This window comes from Anopheles merus, chromosome 2R (genome assembly GCF_017562075.2).
Source record: "Anopheles merus strain MAF chromosome 2R, AmerM5.1, whole genome shotgun sequence".
Taxonomy (NCBI): Eukaryota; Metazoa; Arthropoda; class Insecta; order Diptera; family Culicidae; genus Anopheles; species Anopheles merus.
In genome coordinates this window covers 11,241,999-11,262,287 of record NC_054082.1, presented here as the reverse complement: position 1 = coordinate 11,262,287, position 20,289 = coordinate 11,241,999, and the positions used below count along the sequence as shown (strand labels likewise).

Sequence of the window (20,289 nt, the reverse complement as noted above, 5' to 3'; positions counted from 1 at the left end):
CGAAAGAATATCTGAGCGCACAGCGCGAAGGAAAAGTCCACCAAGGGCCTCCGGAGTGGCAAGGAAAACTTCCCGTCTACCGGCTACCGGTGTTTGCTTTTGTTTGTGGTGGTCGTCGTTATCATCATCATCATCATCGTATGTGTTTGTGTGTATGTGAGTGTGAGCGCCGTCAGGACCATCTGACCAGTTTCCAGTACGTCTTCGATGTGGATCGGGACTGTTTTTTTTTGTTTTATTTATTTCCTTCTCGTTTCCTTTGCCATCGAGAGGGCACGTTGCACAAGGAAACGTGGTCCTTTTTGTTTGGTGAGCAGCGTTTTTTTTTTTTTGCTCGCTGTGTGCTGTTGCTTTGTTGGCCATAGCTATGGGCAACGTGCCGAGAAAAACCCGATCGCTAGCATGGTCGGCTTTCGGCCGATGTTCCGTTTCGTTCTAGCCAGATGCAGTTCAGCGCTCGTGCATCTCGCTTTCACTTGCATGTGTCTTCTCTGCTCTGCTAGATTCTCCGGTTATCCTGCTACCATCATCACCGTCATCATCGTCATCAGCAGCAGCAGCAGCAGCAGCGGTTTCTTGGGCATTGGAGATCGAATTGCCGTTCCATTCCTCCGGCGTGTACGGAGCGTACGCGTATGGTTCGACTCGCGAGCCGAAATAGAGAGGTAGAAAGGGTGAAAAGACGTCGCTCTGGGTCGCCCCTTAAGAAAAAGGGGTTAAGGAAAATTCGTATCGACGATGAGAGCGACCGAAAGCGCAGAGATGAGCAGAAACCAGAAGCAGCAATTCCATGGCTACCGGAAAAAAAATATATCAACCCTTTTGCGAGTTTTTTTTTCTGTGTGTGTGATCTCGTTAAAAAGGGATGGAATACCGACCGGCCGTTTGCTGTGCGAGATGGCGTAAGGGAGACCAACACACACACCAAAGCCAACATTTGAAACGCGGGAGCGAAGGGAAAATTGTGGTGCGATCAAGTAATTTTCGGTGCTTCTGCAACAACCTAAGGGTTAAATGCGTAAGGGTGAGCGTATTTCGGTGAAAGATGATGATGGTTTGGAGTAACAAAAAAAAAAGGCTGTTTTAAACCATTGTGGCTCCGCCCTTTACGCGTTTTTTTTCTGTGTGCCTTCTTCGATATGCTAATTCTTCGCGTTAACTCACGCACTCGCAGTCGGCCGTAGTGCGTGAGTTGCTGGGCTGGGATAGATCTTTTGGTGGGGGCAAAATGATTGCCTTTCCTTTTCTGCAACCAAGCTCAGTTTCATATCGATGACACTATCATTGTACATCATTGTTTCTCATCATTTCTTTCTGTCTCTTTCTTTTGCTCTTGCGCTACTGTTCTGCGGGATGCTGCAAGATCCTGGCGAGATCACCCGGGAATGTGAAGCACGTGGCCGGGTGACGGTTGGATGCTTTGGCGCGCAAACTGTTCGGCACTCACGTAACGTTCGTTTAGGGCACATTCCGATAGGGTTTTGAAGGTCAACACGAAATCTCGTTTACTGTTTTTACATACGTACATATATTAAACTATTTATTATAAGACATGTGCATGTGATTCTAATGTAAAAATGATCTTCCGACTTACTTTTAACCGAAAAAAACGTAAAAAGAGGATAAAATTTATGAAACACTAGTTAAAGAATTGCAATGGCATATCAAATACAGTTATTCATTATTACAGAGAAAGTTCATTTAACAAAAGAAATTATTGACAGACGAGAGCTAAGAAAACGATTACGCTTTTTACTGTCCTCATCGAATATATGTCGAGATCTGTGGTGTACCATCTTATCATATTTCTAATTTATTGCTGATGACAAATCATAAAAATCAATTAACGATATGAGAGAAAAGCACAAACCAAACTCGTGATATAAGATAAAATTATACTTAATGAATGTTATAAGTATTGTTTTCACGTTCTTTATAATAACAAAGCAATGAAGGAAAACATCTACAAGTTTATTGCTTCTTTAAGACTAACAATCATTTAATGTGTATTTTATAAAAGCTCTTCTTGTTTAAAATTTCATGCATTCAAGGCTTGATTAGTTAGTTTAGGTAAGCTCTAATCTTTTAAGGATCAATCCAAGAATTGTAATAGAAAAAAGTAAAGAAGCTAAAATGAATTTAGTTTTGTGATATTTCTGATGATGCTTTTGATTCAATTTAAGATATGATCCTCTCAATTCTTATGCCATGTTCACCACTAAACACAAACACCAATTCCACCATTGGCCCATAACGTCCTGCCCTTCTTGCATGCGTTTGTCTACCGAACGTGCCGTGTGAAGTCCGATCAGTCTAACGCGAAAATCATTGCTCAATTTGCTCGTAAACGACTCGGTGCCTACCGGTCACTGCGCTGTACATCCACGGCAGTCTGATGTTTTGTGCCCGAACGGTCTCATAAATCTTTCCGATGACACAAGGCTTACAAGGCGCAAGGGCAAGGCGATGGTTAAAATTGTAAATTAAAATCGATCAATCGAATGCATCGGGTGAGGCGAACAAAAAAAAAAACAGGACCCCTTTTAGCGAACGGCTCAGTATGGAGCAACAGTTTTGGACCAACAGAGGCGTACGCGCGCACACACAAAAACCCCAGATAGAAAAGAAAAGCGGCGGTCATTGCTGATAAAATGCGCAGCGTCGAGCATTTGCGCCGAGCCATGTGGACACAACCACATGCACACACAAAAAAGAGCGACCGAACTGCTCACCAAAAGGGCCACGGAATCGTGGCTCGGACCAAAATCACATTCCTGCCGTGCGCATCGCCGGAGCATGCAATACTGGGCCGCAGACGCTGAAAAACATGGCTCTGCCCGGGTGAGCAAAAACAAATCACTCCGCAAGCTTCACGACCACGATCACGTGATTAAAATAATAAAACTTACCCGAAAATCACAGAAATCGCCCCACGGTCCGGTTTGTCCTGCGACATTCTGCTCGGGCATTCCAGCGGGGTCGCCAGCAGTTGTGGAGCGGGTACAATGGGGCGAAGGTGCCATGGGAAGCGAAGGTGTGTAAGGGCGTGTGGGATGCTACGTTGTACATTTTACTTCTGTAGATTTTTTTTTCTGTGCGTGTGTGTGGATTGACCACTGTCCCGCATTTGTGTGGTACAGTATTGATACCGATAGGATCGCGAATTGGTTCCCGTGATCCTTATGATCTTGGGAGACGCGTCGAACGCGTTTTCTTGCGATGGTTGCGCTGGAAATGTGTCCAGTGTCGTGATCGGTAAGTACCATTTCGGTTTGATTTAGAGCTTTCACAACAGCAATGCGCTTGAAGAATGTTTAAGATTTAAAGGCGTGTGTTTTTTCTTCCGTTCTTACGGAAGGTTTGAACGACCAAGTTATCACCTTTGGGCCCGCGGGCTGGTCCTATCGATCGTACGTTGATTTTATGCAGAAAACGTGCCAAGAACCTTTAAATGCATCCAGTAGGCTGTGGTGGGAAGTCAAATGGCGTTCGGTACAGCTTGTGGTTCAATCATTAGGCACAAAAACTGCATCAATCAAGTCGTTGGAATTTCGATCGCTCTCAGAAAATCGAATGTGTCAGTAGACAGTTGTGTGTTTTTTTGTTGATCAAATACGAAAGCACGTAAATGCTGAAGCTGTATCGAAAACGTTTGGATATGAAAAAAGGCAAATGAAATTCATTTAGCTTAACGTTCCAAAACGTACTGTAAGTTATGGACAAAGCGGTACAAGAATTAGCGACATTTGTGGTACTATGCTTTATCCATTGCCGATGACGAAATAGATGACACATTCCATCGTTTGAAGCATTATTTCCAGCACAGAAAAAAAAAGGCAAATGATAATTAGCATTGCAAAAGGTCCAACACATCACACCATTGCGCCCAATGTCGTACCCCTTTTCTAATGCCTTCTAATTAAACTTACTGGTCGGGACCAATCATCAAAGGTTTCTAGGGAACAATCAATCCGAAACATTCCAGCGGAGCCTTGCAAGCACCATCTAACAAAATAACCATTCTGAAGAAGAAGCAAAAAAAAAACTATTTCGCTCTACCAAAGTGTGTACAAAAAAGGCCACCAAACAAAAATCGTATACTAAATACATTATGTATTATGGAACGATACGTTACGGGGTAAAACATTGAAATTTAAGAATGAGCGATAAAGTAAGTAACTAAGATGGATAGAGAGAGAGAGAGAAAAAGAGAGAGAGAGAGAGAGAGAGAGAGAGAGAGAGAGAGAGAGAGAAGGAGAGATAAATGTATCACAGAACGTAAAAAAGAAATCCCACGCAAAAAAAAATAATTGTTGCAAAATCCAACCACAAACACAAGGACAGGGCCGCCCGCGAAGGATCGCGAAAGTCTGCATTCCATTGGTCCGATACTGAGGCGTTGATAAATGCCTAAACACAGCACGCCGTGCTCCAGCAGCTCCAACCACCAAGCGGAAGAAAGAAAGAAAGCTGGAACCCGAGCGATGGAACCAATTGGGGTATTGGAGCGGATCCTTAGCAGGCGCAGGCTTCCGGCCGCCGGGGTTCAGTGGAGAAAAATAATTAAAAATGACGAACGACTTAGTAGGCGGCTTTGAAAGTGATAGTGGTTTTTTGTTTTGTTTTGTTCAACATCAGTTGCGTGCCTACGCATAGACGCGTTTCGCGTTCTTTTTTTGTTATGTCTTGATACAGAGACATCCTGTTGTGGCGGGGGCACAACTGTCCGAAGGGGGAATCTGATAAGAAATGTTTCCTTTGCATCCTTTCTTGTTCTATGCTTTTTTTTTTTTGGCTGTTGTTGCTGCTTTCCATGATGTTTTATCTTTCATGTGAAGAGGCAACAGGGCGCGAGGGGACAATATTTGTAGAGTTTTTTTGCTTTCTTTCTTCCAGCCTTTGCTGGAATGGCCTTCCTTTTTGGGGCAGATTCTTGGTTTTGTTCGGTGCGCGTAGATCAAAACTCAAAACTTCCTTTCTCTTCCTCCTTTTCCTCCTCCCATGGTGGTGGACTTTTCGGGTCGTTTGTTTTAGGTTCAAGTACGGACGGCTTCGATGAATTTCGGAAAATGGATTGGATGATTTAGACATTGCTAAGGTAGGTGATGCACATTTACCACACAAAGGGGCTGAATGGAGGTTGTAGCGAAGGGGTGGTGGAAGAAAAGTGTCGGAAAAAGGGGTTGATTTTTTTTGGGGCCTTTTCAATCGGGGCTTTTGTTTTTAGTGTGTAAGAAATAATTGGGAGGATTTGTTTGCAAGCGGTAAAGGAATTGAATGAGGGCTAATTTTATATCATTTCTTTCTAAATGTTCCTTTCCCCATAATGGGAAGAAACGTTTTGTATTTTTTATGTGTGTGTGTGTGTGTGGTAGATTTCAACAGCAAAATATTAAAGACACATATTTCTCAATAATTAGGATGAAAAATGTTACAATCATTGACAGCACAAATTAAAATGCAGCGTACCGGAACGGGCAAATCAACCAAAAAGACTCCCAATCTACATAACCAGTCATGATACTTTATTGTACACAGTGTATAACAATTTCATCAAATTGTCTCTATTCCCAATCACTACAATTATGCTTCCCATTGCTAACAATTGCAATGCGTTTTAAAGATTCAGTGCTTGTTTTGGGCGGGCGGGGTTTGCAGCTGTCGGGTGTCGCCTAATGGCGGTGTTCCTCCTACACTACTTCTTACATTAGCAGAACGAGTTTAGTAATGCATCTGTCGCGGTAGATGGGAAAATAAATAAATACTCACGCATACTTAAATATCGTTAATGAGATGGAAGTAATTCCTAGCAGAAGTTCGATGTGCTTTAGGGTCTAGGCTTAGATTATTACCATCGATTCAGCACGATGGCAGCAGTGGTGGATGTGGTGTGGTTCTAGTCGAGCCAAGGAAGCTGTCTCCACGGTCTCGCTTTCCACTTGCTTACCACCAGGTTTTGGGAGGAGGTTTTGTTTTTCTTTTGCTTTGTTTTTACAATAAATATCGATTCCAAACATAATCATTCGAAACTTTCCGAACGGAATAAAGCCATCCGTTACGTTACGCTCCCATCTCAAGCTCATCTATTACCACTATCGTTTTAACAAACTAGCATCGATTGTTCCTGTCTGTTTGTGTGCATGTGTTTGTGTCTTTTTGAAGAGAGTAAATGAATCGAAATCAAGCGTGTGCAAGCTCTCACAGCACACCTTAAAACTGAACACTTCCTAAAACTACTGGACACTGCACAAGGCACAGGGCGTAGGGACGAATCAAGGGGTTCAATGGAAGTTGTTGGAGAGAAAGTTTGGTATTCATCTACGTACTATTACTACTGCTAATACTACTACTACTACTACTACTCCAACTACCCCAACTACTGGTTGTTAACGCTAATGATCTGGTTGATCCAGCCGATGAACGACGACACCTTCACGTACACACCGGGCACATCGACACGCCCGCAGCCGAAACCCCACGACACCAGGCCGGCCAGCTCGAAGAACCCATCGTCCTGGCACACGAGCGGACCGCCCCCGTCACCCTGGCACGCGTCGTTGCCTTCCTCACCGCCCGCACAGAAGCTGGACGCCGGCAGGATGAAGATCTTCTCGGTGACGGCATTCACCTTGCGTATGCACTCGGCATCACTGACGATCGGGATTTCGGCCTCGCGCACCCGCAGCGGTATCGGTCCGGCCTCACCCATATAGCCGTATCCCGTCACCGTGCAGCGCTTGCCAGCGGCATGGCTGACACCTCGTGCCGGTAGACACACCTGCAAATGGACAGATAGGAGCAGAGTTTGAATCACGACCACTTGCCCGACTTCGGCCCGTCGGATGATGCTCTTACCAAACACACGCCATCACGGAGCTCGGCCTGTCCGTGCAGCTTCAGCAGGGCGATATCGTTGTCAAGCGTTTGGCTGTTGTGATTGTGATGGATGTACGTGGTCGCTACCCGTAACGTCTGCGCGCCCGGACTGCCGTACTTTCGCGTCAGATCGTAATCGCCGACCCGAACGTAGATGGCATCACCCGATCGTACAATGCTACAAACGTCAAATAACAGTGAGTATTGCAGCAAAGCCCTATCTTCTCCATTACACAGCGACTTACTTCGTTACACAGTGCGCCGCCGTCAGTACCCACTGCGTGCCGATGAGGGCCGCCCCGCACAGGTACTGGTTGAGCGAGTTGATCAGCGCCACCTGCCAGCACCATTCGCCATTTTCGCCATCCTCCCCACCGACCACGCGCCCCTTCCGATGGTGGCTCCAGTACTTGGCCAGCGTTGCGTTCTCCTTCACGCTCGGATGGTGCAGCAGATCCTCCGGCACGGTGTCGTTGTGGTCGTGGTAGATGATTGGTATCGGCACGATGCTGCTACCGAGCACCAGCCGCTCCGAGCTCTTGGACCGATACAGACTGTCCACGTCGATGTGGCGCGCGTGGCGGGCCGGCGAGCTGTGCTCCCGCTCCAGCCGCAGCACCTCCTGGCTGAGGATGGATTTGGCCGCCCGGCTCGTTCCCTTCACGCCGCACACGTACTTGGAGTAGACCTGCGGTCGGGCCGTAGTCGTCGGCGGCTCGTACACCGGGGACTGGGCGTACTGCGGCTGCTGGGTCGGTGGCACCTCGTAGATGTTGTTGCTGATCGGGCCCGGGTAGGGATTGGGCGCCGGCGGACCGTACACCTGCTGGTGCGGTCCGGCCAGCGGGGACTGCACCTGGGACGGTGGCATCGCTGCCGACGGTGGCATCGGGTACGGCATCGGGGGCTGCTGCTGCGGCTGCATCATCGGCGGTGGAGGCGGCAGGGCCTGCGGCGGATAGCCGCCGTTCGTGTCGTTGTACTTGGTCTTGCTAGCGGCGGCCTGCTGCACCTCCTGTATCTTGGACTTGGGCGCACAGCACTGCGTGCCGGACTTTTTGCACTTGAACAGATCGGTCATCTCGGCGTTGCGGAAGCAGGTGAAGCTGAGCAGACTGACGATGCACGAGCCGGGGCACTCTTCGCGCGGATCCGGCACGGCCGTGGTCGGGGCGGGTGTGGTCGTGGTGGTGGTTGGCGGTGGACGCTTCTGCTGCGGCGGTCTCGGCGGGGGAGCGCGCGTATTGTCGCAGCACACCGAGCCGCGCTTGCAGTTGGCCGTGTTGGGGATGAGCACGGACGGGCGCTCGCAGAAGGCGGCCATAATGTTCAGCAGACAGAAGCCGGGACAGCGGGGCAGTGGCGGCTGAAAGGAAAAGGGCGTTTTAGGTTAGAGCATCGGTCAGCGTTTCGGGCAGTTGGTGAGCTTACCGGCGTTGCTGGTCGCCTCGTTGTCGTCGCGATCTGCTGCTTGTTGTCTTCCGCCACGCCGGTAATGCAGCACGAGCCCTCGTTCGGACAGAACGCCTCGCTGTCCAGATCGTCACAGAACAGCGCAAACAGCCCATTGACACACTCGCCCTCGCATTCCTTAAACACCGGTCCCTGGCCATTGTTGACTGTGGTCGCGGGCGTCGTCTTCAGCTTGGACGGGGCTGGCTTGGTCGGTTTCGGCGTAGGCTTCTGGGTTGGGTTCGTTTTCGACTTGATCGGTTCCTCGGTGGTGTGGGGCCGCTCGGTCGTCTTGGCGTACGGTTTCGGCGTGGTCGTTCTGTTCTGCTTCGCATCGAAGTGTGCCGTCGGTATGTACAGCTCGTCCGGCGGGTTGTCCGGATAGATGTCGCGCGATACGCAACACTTGGAACCGCTCTTGCAGAGACCGGCCGTCGTGAGGTACGCTTCACAGTACTCCGCGATACGATCCGCCACGCACACCCCCGGACAGGACGCTACCGAACATGAGCAGATGGAAAGGAGGTGTAAATAGCTTGGGAAACGTTGGACAATGTCAGCGAAAATCAGTCACTTACAATTGTTTTTATTGTCCTTCTCCTTGATCTTGGCCTCTGTCGTCGGTTTCGGTGTCGTCGTGGTGGGACGCGCCGTTGTCGTGGTGGTTCTTGGCCGCGGCGTGGTAGTAATGTTTGCGGCCGCCGCACTACTTTCCACGCAACACTTCATGCTGGGCGAGGGGCACGGTATGTCATCCAGCACCTCGTAGCAGATCAGTGTGGCCAGCGTGTGCACGCACACGCCCGGACATCCTTTCGCGTCCTCTGTGCTTGTGATCGAATCCAGTAGACCTGTTGAAGCGGCATACAGTTAAACGTGTATGAGTCATAAAGACACTCCAATTGAGAGCAAACGGAAGCACTCCTACCTGACAGGAAACTTCCAGCAAGTGAGTCATCTTGCGAATTGGCCCCGCTCGCGAAGAGCAGCAGTAGTAAGGCTGCAGCTTTGAGGATCATCTTGTGTCTCTTGCACTGTTTAGTAGTCACATAAACACGTTGTGCGTGTGTAAACGTTTCTCGCACACACCGAATATACCTGCGAATGGTTAGTCTTTCACTATGTGGCACTGAAAAAAACAAAAAAAGTCCAATTTCACAATCTACGTAATATAAAATCACTGATCTTAGAATATGAATCAATTTTGAAGCTAATTTAAATTTATTGTAATTGCTTCAAATAGTTTACTTGAACCCATCTTCAAAACCTTCGAAAAAGTAAATGCACCACTTTTCCCACTTTTTCGTTAACCTACATTTGGTCTGGTCTGGTCTGGCCAAAATGATTCAATTATCAAATTATCATCCCTTTTGCCACCTGAGATGCTTCAAACTTTACAACAACAAAAAATTCAAACAACAACAACAACAACCATCGAACATTAAAAAGAAAAGTATTCAAACAACAAACAATCGCTGGCCTCAAAACTTGCGCTGCCGGAAGTGAGCTATCACAGAAAGTTTTTCTACACTTTTCCTCCCCTTCTCCTTCTACGTCTTCTTGGGCGCCGCCACCCTGCGGCCGTGGATTATTGATCGGGACGGTGCGCGCACACGGTACCGCACCGTGTCGGAATGGTCAGCATTTAATACGCGCGCCTACCGTGCATACACAAAATTCGAGTTTAGGTCGAGTGAAAATGTGTTCCAATTTACACCGCGCGCGCAAAAGGAGCGAAACTAACTGTGTTTTTTTTTTCTCCTCCGAAACTGTGAATCCGAAAACTACTGCTGCGCGACCACTGGCCGAATGCCGGCCGCACCCTCGCACCGGTGCCATATCCAGCTTGCAGAACAGTTCGGCTTTGAAACGCAAGCGATTGACGCCATTTAAACTACCATTGCCCAGTGTCATCCCGGTTGGGAGAGATTGGAAGTCTACGACGACTGCCGGGAGAGCTTTTTACGACAGAGCTATTAACGATCAGATTACATCAGACGTTGTGAAAGTTGGGATGAAGAAATTCCAACAGAATTGCTGCTCAACCATTACGCCCCGCGCATGGGGCGGTTTCTGTTGTGAGGTAAGTGTGGCGCGCGCTTTCTAAACTAAGAACAGCGCAATTCGTGTCAAACGCGCCAAAAACGTTCAGCTCAGATCGTATACCCAACTTTCTGAGCACGTGGTACACGCTTTCTAAAATCAGAATAACGCAAATCCGCACCCAGCGCGAAACGAAGCGTTCATAGTACATTCTTGAAAGCTTACAGCAGCTTACGCGGCAGCCTACTTTGCCTACACGTGCGTTGCCCTTGTGCGGGATACGCAACGCTTCGGCGGTGAGTGAAACATATGCGACAGGGTGCTGTTGGGATGCTGGTTTCGTTTTTTGTTGAAGGCCACCGCGTTCGCCGATCATGCTGGCAAGCGGGTCAACAAATTTCACCATCGACCGAAGAATGTTTGCTAGTGAAAGCGCCGCCGCCACCGACGACAACGATTTATCGGCCATTCTAGCACAACGTCCCCGGGCGCAGCGACCTACACACACACACACACACACACACGCGCGCGCGCACCGGGCGCACCGTTTGACTGGTTTGTGTTTCTTCCCGCTGACACAGATTTAAGAAATCGTTCTTTCCCTTCACGCTTTCCTCTTTCCTGCTCGCGCACCGGCCGTGAGTCGGCTGTATTGTCAGCGGGCTGCTTGGACTGGTTTTCGGTGCGTGATGGAATGGAAGGGATCACTGTACGCCCGCTGCCCACGTTGCAAGGTGCACGCAAAGCACCCGCTGCCATGGTCACGGTCGGCGAGAAGAGATACCGAACGGTGGAAACGGGGCTTAGGCGCAGGGCAGGGTGAAGGTTACGGACCGGAGACCTCTCGGGACGGAGGCAAAGAGGTTTGGTCGCGAGCGGCTTTGCGCAGCCGTCGGTGATACAATACCGCTGACCCATTTCTGGGGCGCGCATTCCCCCCCCCCCCCCCGTTGGCCGCACAACCCGAAATGGCACAAATGGGAAGAAAAGAGAAAATATGTCACCAAGGGTTAGTTCCATAGCGATGCAGCGCACTTCGAGGCCGGCGGGAATTTGTTCTGCATTGGGGCTGCGTATAACACACACACACACACACACACACAGATTGGTGTATAGCTACATGTGACTTTCCTTTCCCTCGTGCTGAATGGAGCCGTTTTTCGCTTCGCTTTGTCTCTAATACGAAAATTTTCACTCTATTGCGTTGTTTTGCCTATCCGCTCCCTTCCTCGTCTTTTGGGTCCATACCGCGTTCATTTCTCTTTCAATCGGTAATGCACTTCCTGTTGGCCGGCGAACAGCGCGGTCCGCTGCTAGAGACGGCCAAAAAGCTCTGCCCTCGGGGTGAAAGCATCCGCGCGGAGCGATTCGTCGTCGTCGTCGTTGTCGTCTTCGTCATCGACGGCGGTGAAAATGAGAGCGTCGGGCCGCGGGTGGGGCAGGAATTCGCTACTTGCGGGGATAATGAAAATTTGGATCGGTACGCCAAATGGTACGAATGGTCGAAGCGAACGTGAGTCGCACCCGGTCACCAACAACGGGGTCGAGGAGAAATCACGCGCACACGCGCGTGTCCAACTGATCTTGGGCTGACGATCGTTTCGGGTCGGTTGGTGAAACCACACTATCAGATCAGGCCGATTAATTAGACGTTGTGTGGGTTGTCGGTTCTGAGGTACCAGTGGCAAGATCTCGGGAGATTTGGCTGTCCCATGCGATAACTGTTGATGTCTCATTGAAGACTAGTTACACTCTCACTCTATGATTAACCAGAAGAACAAAGCAAACCATTCGTACAAGATTGTGAAATACGTGCGGTTGGCAAATTCGTGCGGGAGTCTGCCCTTGAGTGCACAAAATCTTCAGACATCTGTCAGCTGTTGTCCGTAACTGTCCGTTCTGTGCATGTGCTTCAGCTCTGCTTCACCTTCCAGCCTTAATGACTTTGTATAATCTGCAGTAATTCTCGTTCTGCTCTTGACAGCTCGTTAACGATCGGCAGTATGAATTAGCAATCGACACCACTGGAGGCCCTAGCCCAAGTACAACCGGTGGGGGAAATTATCCTGCACACACAGACACACACACACTCTCTCTCTCTCTCTCTAACAGTCTAACTGTAACTTAACACACTTCAACTCAACGTTGTTGTTCTTTTTCACAGTTATCGCTTGCAGACGCATCCACCAACAAACTGGTTCTGGGCCGCTGACACTGAGCCAGCGCTCCGTGCAGCGATCCGGCCAGCGGAACACCCATGCGGTCTTGTCTCTTCGATGACGCATTGGGAGGAATGCTGCTCATTGGCGTGCAACAATGATGGCATTTCGGGCAATTGTATTTCCACCGGTGAGGTTAACCACGTCAGCATTCGCTTTTCTCGCCAGGAGAAAATCTTCAAGCGTTCGACACACACGCTGTACACACCGATCACTTTGCACTTTTGCATTGATCTTCACAATTTGCACACCTTGCTTTGGCTTTGCCCGGCAGACCGGTATACCAGCTTCCACACAAAAGGGTTTGCCACCCTCCCAACCCCCCCCCCTCCCCTTTTGGCACCGGAAACAATCACAACAAACTATCACTTTTCAACCACTGTGCACTGTCAAAACTTTACGTGTCGTACCTTGATGGAAACGGAAATTCCGTGCAAAACCATAACATCAACTGCCAACTGTGCGGTGAGACTATTCTGTGTGTTTTTGTTTTTTGGGTCAGCCAAAGATGCGCCTGGCGCTATTGAGAACTGAGAAGAAAAAAAAACCGCGATCCGTATGCGGCACCAGTCGAGGCGATAGTAAAGTTACTTAATATTGTGCTTGAAAACTGTACCCTCTAACAACTTTCATGCTGCTGGCTCAACATAGTTTCTTTTGACCGTTTTCTTTTCCATCTCTCTTTCTCTCTCTCTCACTCTAGCGCTCGGTACGCATGATCTTGGGCTAGGCTGTCCGTTTCCTCTTCGCACCGCTTACTGTGTGTCTGTGTGTGCTTGTAAGTGTTTGTTGCTTGCTGCTTCCCATCGATCTTCGACTCTCTTTCACCCGTGGGTCTCGCGTCGTTCGCGCGTGCATTCCTTTCTCGATCCTCGCCCGGGGACGCGAGAGGGCTGCACCCCCTCCCCCCTCCCTGCGCGTTCCATTTCTTTCTCGTTTAGGTTTGGGGAGCGGAGGGAGGTGGGAAGGTATAGTACGGTTTGCTGTTCGGTTTGCTGGATATTCCGTTCTGCCGGTTTCTCCTTTCCATTGGGGCCGGTCGAATAACCAGGAGAGCTTCACACCGCGTACCAGCGGGAGCTTTCGAGAAGACCGCGCGGTACCGAACGAGCTGGCGCATCGATTCGGGCGATAGATCATTTCCACCATGTCTCTCCCCTTTTGCTGTCGTCTCTTTATTTTGCGCTGCTTCGTGCGGCTTCGGTCTGTTTGTCTTAGGCGACAGTTTATTGCTGGTCAGTAATGCATGCCTATCCTGGATGAAATAACTGTGCAACCGACTGATGGCCCGAAACTTTTCACAATGTCTTTTTGTTGTTGTTGTTGTTTTGCCAGGAAGGTGTGGCATGAGTGTAAAAGGAACAACACTTTCCATTTTATAAGATGTAATAAAGTAGGATTGCAAACGTGTGCAGAGGGCAACATCCAGTAAGTTTCCCGGTAGGAAATTGTTGGCGATGGTTTGCCGGAGGGTAAGGGATGGACGGCAAATAAATGGATTTTCCGTTCTGAAGATCCATGAGGGAAAGTACGTCCAGGTATTTTTCCAATCAAAATAGACAAAAATACTTAGGTACAGAATACATGACGATGCCAAAAGCCTTTTTTGCATTCAAAAATCCCAACTATTACAATTGCCCGTAAAAAAATATTATTTGTAAAAATGATTCCATTTCCCTCGTCCCGTATTGCCACGACACCTACTCGAGCGACATACAACCGGTACGCTACTAGCACTAGTAAAGCGAAGTAGTCCATCGCGCGATGTGGGTTTTCACTTCGGAACCGTTAGAATTACTTCACCCGCTCTTCGGCGTAATTTGCATTGGCCGCTTTGCACTACCGTTGGTGGTAAGCGAAACCAACCGCACACTCGCCGCGCCGCGCTGTACGGGATTTAAAGTCGTGAGCACTTTATTTGCACAAACCCCCACCGCCCGGGAGTCGTCGAAAGAGCTCCATCAAAACCACCATTCGGTTTACCGTTCGCAGGGGTAGAATCGTCGGCTGATCAGTGAAATGGGGGAGTGATCGATCGATGTGCTGTGTCGACTGCGTGTTCCACTCACTGTTGCTTTGTTTGGTGCGGTATCCGATACTTTCACACGGATTCGATGCACAGCGGAGAAGCTCTCCGAAAGCTTCCCGGCAGCAGCGTAATGCACGCAGCACGTGTGCAAACCGCAACCCAAACAAGTTTTTTTTCACTCCCTGCTCCCCATATCTGTTAAGCGCCCCGGCGTCGATCGACTCGATCTAGCGGGAACCGGCCATAGCGGTATCGGAGCCGTCCCGGAACGTGCGCCGTGTACGGTGTGGGGGAGAGTCGGGGGAAGCGGAGCCGTTTTTATCACTGCGCTATTTAACCTAGTTTTTCAGTATGTATAGTCATGGAAACGGACGACCCAGCCCGTAAAGTCTTTTTAGGACGTCCACAAGGACAGAGGAGGCGTGGTAGGCCCAAATTGAGGTGGCAAGATGGCGTGGAGGCGTCCGCCATTAAGGCCGGGATAACGGACTGGCAGACGAAGGCGCGAGACCGTGAGCGGTTTCGGACACTCCTGAGGCAGGCCAAGACCGCAAAGCGGTTGTAGTGCCGGATAAGTAAGTAAGTAAGTATTTAACCTAGTTTCTCGGGACTTCACTTAGCGTTACGGTGTCTGTGCCCTAATGCGCGATCGCGCGCTAGAGACTGTCCTGATTTTCCTGTGCGTGTGTTCATTTCTATGCGAGACGTTCTGCGCCCGGGAACGCAGTGGCGTAGTTCGTAATCTTACATCCTCCAGGTACGGAGCATCAATGCCATGACATCGTCATCGTGCACACGCACGCACACACACACACACGCACGCTTTCTCTCCTTCCCCTGCACGTCGCGAAATCATATGATCGACACTGTTGCAAACCTCAACGATCAAGGCATCACTTTTTTTGTTGGTTCGCATTTCACATCACACCTTTCATCCCGACTTTCTCCGACCGATCTTTATCATTACCTTGTGTCGAGTGCCCGTTGCTTCGCGAATTTGTCTTTGTCAGGTTGTGGTGTGCACTTTAGGCGGCACGGCGCAGCAGCAACGGTGCTACACGTCTACACGATCGGAGTGCTGTGCTGAAACTGACCGCACTGGTCCGGGCATGGTGAGCTCGCGTCTGGGCGCTTTCGGTCTGGGTTGCCAGCCGTAAGGGGAGCGAAAAGGCAACGCGCGTTGATGATCGTACTACATCAGCCGGTTTGCTCACATCAGTTGCTCGTACAGCCGAGCCAAGGGTGTTGGTGTGAGGGGATATGAAAATCTCCCCTTACGCTCCCGGAGCATGGCTGCGGGTTACCGTTCGTTGGTGGCAAACGTGTTTCCCTTCATTCATGGAACGGTTCCGTCTGGGGACCGATGATCCGGTTGAATGAATCAGCACGCGCTGACCTGCATTCCGTGAGATTTGGGAAAGGCGTGCGCCACTTGTGTGGTGTGAATAATCGCAGCTTGTAATGATGTAATCGGAAAAAGGATGTGATCCGTTGTCTCAATTGGGTTGAAAACGATTGGTTTGCATACATTTTACGCCATATAAAACAGGTTGGATTTATGGACACATTTGGTATAAATAGATACGGCGAATGTATGCATTTTTTGTGGTGCCATTTAGAAACTGCAAAAAAGATTGACTAAAATGAGCAAATAACCACGCTGGCAGGTTCAAAATTAACGACGTTTGAAAACATTCAAACTAAATTCAAATGAAATATTTCAAGCGGTTCATGAAACGGGAAGAAAACTGCTCGAGCACTGCTCGAATCCTTCCATAATTCATTTCGGCAGCTGCATCTGAGCTGTATTTGTAAATTTTATTGATAATCATTTTGTTGATAATCTGCAAATTATTTCTATCTTTACTTGTGCTAGCAATGATTTAGATAAACAAGGTAATTTTAATTAAAAACATATGAACAAGAAATTAACTTAACGTCAATTTTGAAAATGGTTCGTTTTTTTGAATATAACATCCGGTTGAGTTCTTCAAGATTATTTTCCCCATTATTCTTTTAGCTTGCTTAGCAGCAGTAAGTATTTTACTGACAACATGGAGACCTTTTTGATTTTTAAAGCTTTTTTTATTCACCAAAACCACACTTTACTCAAATTTGCGTTTTTAAATGTCGTCGCATGACCACCAGCACACACTGTGCAATGCATGACAGTGATTTGTTTATCAGCTGTTTTCCGTGTGTGTGCGTGTGCGCCCGCGCGCAACGATAGGGGTAGTTGGCGAAAGGGGTGGCACGCACCACTTGACAATTGAACGTTGTGTTGACGTGTTGATTTGTGGGTGGATCGAAAGGGGTTAACTTTCCCAGCCGAAAAAGTGGAACGCCGTGAGCATTTGCACGTAGTTGGGGCAATTCCAAGGTGCGGAATGTGTCGTGCTCGGTCGTGCAATCGTACCGAATGTTACAACATCCGTGAAAACAAAAGCTTACTCTGCTTTCTTCACCTCACATCACAGTCGTGGTTTGTTGGAGACAGTGCTAAAGGTGGTACGATATCGGCAAAACAATCGCACGTACCGTGAATCGTGAGCAGTTGTAGCGTAATCCGCCCATTTTCCGGGTTTTATTTACTACTGCCAAAAGACAAAACAATCAACAACAGCGTTCCGGTGGTTTGTGTGAAGTAATTCGTACTGTTCATTCATTTGGTAAACAGCAGCCCGCGGCTCGGCACCGGAATTGGTCCCACCTCGCGGGGCACATAAAAAAGGGGGCGAAGGGCAAAACAAACAAACAAAACATCCAAACGTAACAAGTAGCCCCATTTTCAGTGTCAATGGCACCTTGGCGAAGGCTTTCCGTTGGCCGGATGACACGGTTACACTACTTCCAGTGGATTGTGGTTTGTTTCGGGGTGTTGCTGGGCTTGGCAAACCATTCGAGCGGATATTTCTATACGGATAGCAGTGCGGAGGTTAGCGATGAACGGTTTTGCTTCTGCCAGGTAAGCAACAGGGAAACCAGTTACACTTCCGCCTAATGATGTTCAATTAGTTGCAAATATGCAGCGGATCGGCGGAAGGGAGAGATCATAATGGCATGAAGCTCAAGTGTCTGCTCTACTAAACTCATTCCAGCTCCAAGGAACGATCGATGACTGTAGCTGTAATATCGACACGGTGGATTACTACAACAATGTAAAAATCTATCCCCGCCTGCAGAGCTTGCTGGTGAAGGATTTCTTTCGCTACTACAAGGTGCACCTGAACAAAGAGTGCCCGTTCTGGGTCGACGACAGCAAGTGCGCGATGCGGTTCTGCCATGTGGAACACTGCGAGGAGAAAGATATCCCACCGGGGCTGAAGGGCGACGCGTCCTCTTATCATAAGGTGAGTGAGGGTGAGGTAATAATAACACGCTGTGCAATCAAAACATGTCCACCACGGGGACGAACGCACGTTGCTACTCGTGTATGCTACCGCTGGCACATGGTGCTGGTGGGGGTTTTTCCCCTGGGTTTGCATTAGCAGAAGCTGGCGGCACAAAAAAAAAGTGTGCCTGGTGCACACGTCATCGTTTTTGTTTTGGACTTGGTCGTTTAATTATGCTGATTGAATTGACCGGACCTGTTACGATAGCAAGGGCAGATGTGATAGCAGTATCATTTTCGTATGTAATGACTTTCTTTTCCATTTTGGTTTAGTACATAAAAGAGGTGCAAACGTTAACGAACTGCAACGAAGACTTGGACGTGGAGCTGGGTTACCTTAACACTAGCATCAGCGACAAGGCACACAAAGAGTTCCAGCGATGGGCCGACTATGACGAAGCGCAAGACAATTTCTGCATACTGGACGATCACGAGCCCGGCGCACAGTACGTCGATCTGCTGCTGAACCCGGAACGCTACACCGGCTACCGGGGCGAATCGGCGCGGCGCATCTGGAGCAGCATCTATTTGGAAAACTGTTTCCAGTAAGTGTGGCCGCATTGCAGCTCGTTTCATGGTCGAACAAACTGTTTATTGAATTCCTCTTACTTTGCAACCCCTTTTTCTAGAGCACATTCCGTGAAGAAGAAAAATGCTTACTCGGCCATGATTCCCTACCAGGACATGGCACGCAATGAGGTATGCCTGGAGCATCGGGTGTTTTACCGCATGATCTCCGGCCTGCATTCGAGCATCAACATTCATCTGTGTGCCAACTATCTGCTGTCGGAGAAGGGTTCGTTTGGGTTTGTCGCACCGACCGGCGTGTGGGGCCCGAATATGGAGGAGTTCGAGCGTCGCTTCAGCCCCCACATGACCGACAACGAAGGGTCACACTGGCTGAGGAATCTGTACTTTGCCTACCTGGTGGAACTGCGCGCCCTAGCGAAGGCGGCTCCGTACTTACGAAACGAGGAATATTTCACCGGTCTCGAGAAGGACGATCGGGAGGTGAAAACGGCCGTCAAAGACCTGCTTACCGTGATCGAAGGCTTTCCGGCACATTTCAATGAGACGGCCATGTTTAGCGGTGGCACGTCGGCGATCAAGCTGAAGCACGAGTTTCGGGAAAAGTTTATGAACATCTCGAAGATAATGGACTGCGTCGGGTGCGATAAGTGCCGGCTGTGGGGAAAGCTGCAGGTGCAGGGAATGGGAACGGCGCTGAAAATTCTATTCTCCGGGAAGTTTGACGACAAAATCGATACTGGGTTGGGCACAAGGGTGAAGCAGCAGCCGCCGTCGTTGAGGTTAAAGCGCGGTGAAATTGTGGCCCTGTTCAACGCCTTCGGAAGGTAAGCAGCGGTAGTATTGTGTGCCTGAGGCGCGCTTGATTGATGTCATCTTTCATTGCAGGCTCTCGACAAGCATCCACGAATTGGAAGAGTTCCGGCAGCGAATGCGCTGACCGAACGCGCAGTGTCCGTCGCGTTTTATCCCCGCAAAAGACTAAAACCCCGTACCGGTGCAACAACCTTGTGATGAAACTTGACTTTAACTCCCGATCCCGATTCAGTGATTTCCGGTGGTTCGTTTACGATGTAAGGTTTGGAGGAATTGTACTTGTTAAAGATGGCAGCGTCAATCAATTGTTTACTGTTTTAAAGTGTGGCTATTTTTGTGTATGATAGAAAACAAACAACTTCCGATGTACTCAATAGCTAACGGAGAGTACTCGTGTGTATGTGTGTGTCCCCGTGTTTGTACTGATCTTGAAGATCGCAATGATATTTATCAAGTAACAGTGTGCTGCCCTCCGCAATACATCGAACGAAATTGTACAGTTGTTCTAGAAGTATACCTGCACACGAGAAAAAAAAGACACGGTCGACCCGTAACTTTCCTACTAACTTATACCACTAGTTGATGTGCCCCTTAGATGAATGTATGTAAATTATCGATATACAATCATATTTATCAGTTTTGTAAATAAATGAAAGGGATGCTAGCGTTTGGGGCTAATGAATGTAACATAACGCTCCTGTTCCTCATGAAAGAAATGGTATGGGATGTTTAGTTTGCATAGTGAATTAGACACCTCGTTCTTAAATTGATAAGAGGCGATCCTTATATTTGTCAGCGTGCGGTATGCTACACAGATACAGTTATGTTGGTGGTCGACGCATAAACACATCGATCTGGAGCCGTTGGCTGTACTCCTTAGCAACGGTTGCTTAGTCATATAATTTTATTTATATGGTTGCTATGGGTACCGCAGT

At 48.8% G+C, this 20,289-nt stretch overlaps 2 protein-coding genes across 4 annotated transcripts; one reads left to right on the top strand and one right to left on the bottom strand.

Annotated features, from left to right (window-relative positions):
* Nucleotides 1–5,508: 5,508 nt before the first annotated feature.
* Nucleotides 5,509–15,695, bottom strand: LOC121589906 (protein masquerade). 3 transcript variants are annotated; one of them, XM_041909161.1, is made up of 7 exons: nt 15,587–15,695; nt 9,257–9,457; nt 8,907–9,179; nt 8,308–8,825; nt 7,122–8,242; nt 6,856–7,054; nt 5,509–6,778 (listed from the first exon to the last, which is right to left on the bottom strand). In XM_041909161.1, exons 2-7 carry the CDS (start codon nt 9,345–9,347, stop codon nt 6,377–6,379), a joined length of 2,604 nt encoding a protein of 867 aa, XP_041765095.1. In that variant the 5' UTR covers nt 9,348–9,457; nt 15,587–15,695; the 3' UTR covers nt 5,509–6,376. The 3 variants fall into 3 exon arrangements, with proteins under 3 accessions (XP_041765095.1, XP_041765094.1, XP_041765096.1); XM_041909160.1 differs by lacking the exon at nt 15,587–15,695 and adding an exon at nt 13,001–13,159; XM_041909162.1 differs by lacking the exon at nt 15,587–15,695 and adding an exon at nt 11,620–12,848.
* A 1,170-nt stretch (nt 15,696–16,865) lies between these two features.
* Nucleotides 16,866–19,881, top strand: LOC121591020 (ero1-like protein). The gene is made up of 5 exons (XM_041911329.1): nt 16,866–17,584; nt 17,718–17,969; nt 18,284–18,555; nt 18,640–19,365; nt 19,427–19,881. The coding sequence occupies exons 1-5, from the start codon at nt 17,417–17,419 to the stop codon at nt 19,476–19,478; spliced, it is 1,470 nt and encodes a 489-aa protein (XP_041767263.1). The 5' UTR covers nt 16,866–17,416; the 3' UTR covers nt 19,479–19,881.
* Nucleotides 19,882–20,289: the final 408 nt, after the last annotated feature.